This window comes from Sinocyclocheilus rhinocerous, unplaced genomic scaffold (genome assembly GCF_001515625.1).
Source record: "Sinocyclocheilus rhinocerous isolate Xijiao unplaced genomic scaffold, SAMN03320098_v1.1 scaffold1687, whole genome shotgun sequence".
Classification (NCBI taxonomy): Eukaryota; Metazoa; Chordata; class Actinopteri; order Cypriniformes; family Cyprinidae; genus Sinocyclocheilus; species Sinocyclocheilus rhinocerous.
The window spans coordinates 1,326,000-1,327,493 of NW_015660051.1; the positions used below are offsets into that span (position 1 = coordinate 1,326,000).

Sequence of the window (1,494 nt, forward strand, 5' to 3'; positions counted from 1 at the left end):
AAAAAAAAAATATATATATATATATATATCACAAGATTACTGTTTTTACTGTTTTTTTGTTTAAATAAATGCAGCCTTGGTGAACAAAAGAGACTTCATAAAAAAAAATTACAACTTTTGAATGGTAGTGCACTTATATCACACACAAATTCAAATAAATCTGCATGTTCTCTCTTTCTCACAGATCATCGAGGACTGGAAATATGTGGCTATGGTGATTGACCGTCTGTTTCTGTGGATCTTTGTTTTAGTGTGTGTTGTAGGAACCGTCGGCCTCTTTATGCAGCCACTTTTCAAGAGCTATAACACACCCGCCACTGATGATTTGTAGATCACATAAAGTCAGACCAGCTACAACCCAACCCACATGGCTGTTTATTTTCAATGCACAACCTACTCTTATCACAAACTTGACATGACAACCTTCTTATTTCAATAAATATTGTAGCAAAAAAAACAACAATGGACTTTAAACCTGATACATTTCATACACGTTAAGCTCTGTGCACCATTCAGTGCACAATGGCACAAAATTCTTAGATGCTGTTGAGTCAGAGCACAATACTGGACATACACTGAATATTTAACTGCCCCTAACACTGACCTGAACTCAAAAACCCTTCAGAGCTGTCATTCAACCACAACATTTAGCCCTGGAGGCTTCAACATTCTCTAACCTCTCGTAGAAAATGAAGCTCCAAATCCCAAAATGGCTCCAAACCAACACTACCCTTGACTGGATTTGTCAAAACTGAGTGTTTTTCTTAAGCATATTCAAATTTTCTGAAATTTCCAAATGCTTGTGTGCAGGATGCATTCAAATCTGCACAATTCTGTAAAAAAAAACACTTGTTTACATTAGAGAAACTCATCATAGACCTGTAATGTATTTAAGGTGCTTTGACACATCAGGACTACAGTATGTACTGTGTCTTTAAAAACATCAATCATAGCTCAATAGCAATGTGGGTAATTATATTAATTCAATTAATAAGCTGTTTTCTGGAATATAGATCTTAAACCTTAACATACTATACACACATGTGCATGCACTGTTATTTATTACACATTTTCACCCCCCCTTGCAACAGCATTTTGATTGACATTTACAGATTTTTGGACGTGCTGTCGTTGGAATGATTGATGAGTGCTTAATATGTAATTATTATCATAATGTTATTTTATTACGATGATCATGTGATGTATTAAGAATAAATTAAAACCATACAAAATTTTTGTCACTTTTGCACTTTAATTTACATAAATTTAGCTGCTAATGTATATTATGATTGCTGCAATATACTATTAAGTCATAAGGGCAAGGAAATGTGATTACAGCTAAGTTTTATATGCAGCATATGAATATTTGTTTAGAACTGTGTTGGGTTGTATCTCCTGATTCAGATGAGATGACTTCTTCACTTAAGAAAGCAATATTATAGATAGAGGACTCTAAGTTAAAAATGCTTTGATGATTTTTTTTTTCAAACACAG

At 33.5% G+C, this 1,494-nt stretch overlaps 1 protein-coding gene across 2 annotated transcripts in view; it reads left to right on the forward strand.

Moving 5' to 3' along the window:
• The window catches only part of LOC107724848 (neuronal acetylcholine receptor subunit beta-2-like), a 13,951-nt gene extending 13,571 nt beyond the window's left edge, over window positions 1–380 (forward strand). For both annotated transcript variants that reach the window (XM_016533928.1, XM_016533927.1), the window contains one exon: window positions 185–380. In XM_016533928.1, coding sequence (XP_016389414.1) covers window positions 185–331 — 147 coding nt within the window. In that variant the 3' untranslated portion in view covers window positions 332–380. The remainder of the gene's footprint in view (window positions 1–184) is intronic.
• The last annotated feature ends 1,114 nt before the right edge of the window (window positions 381–1,494 follow it).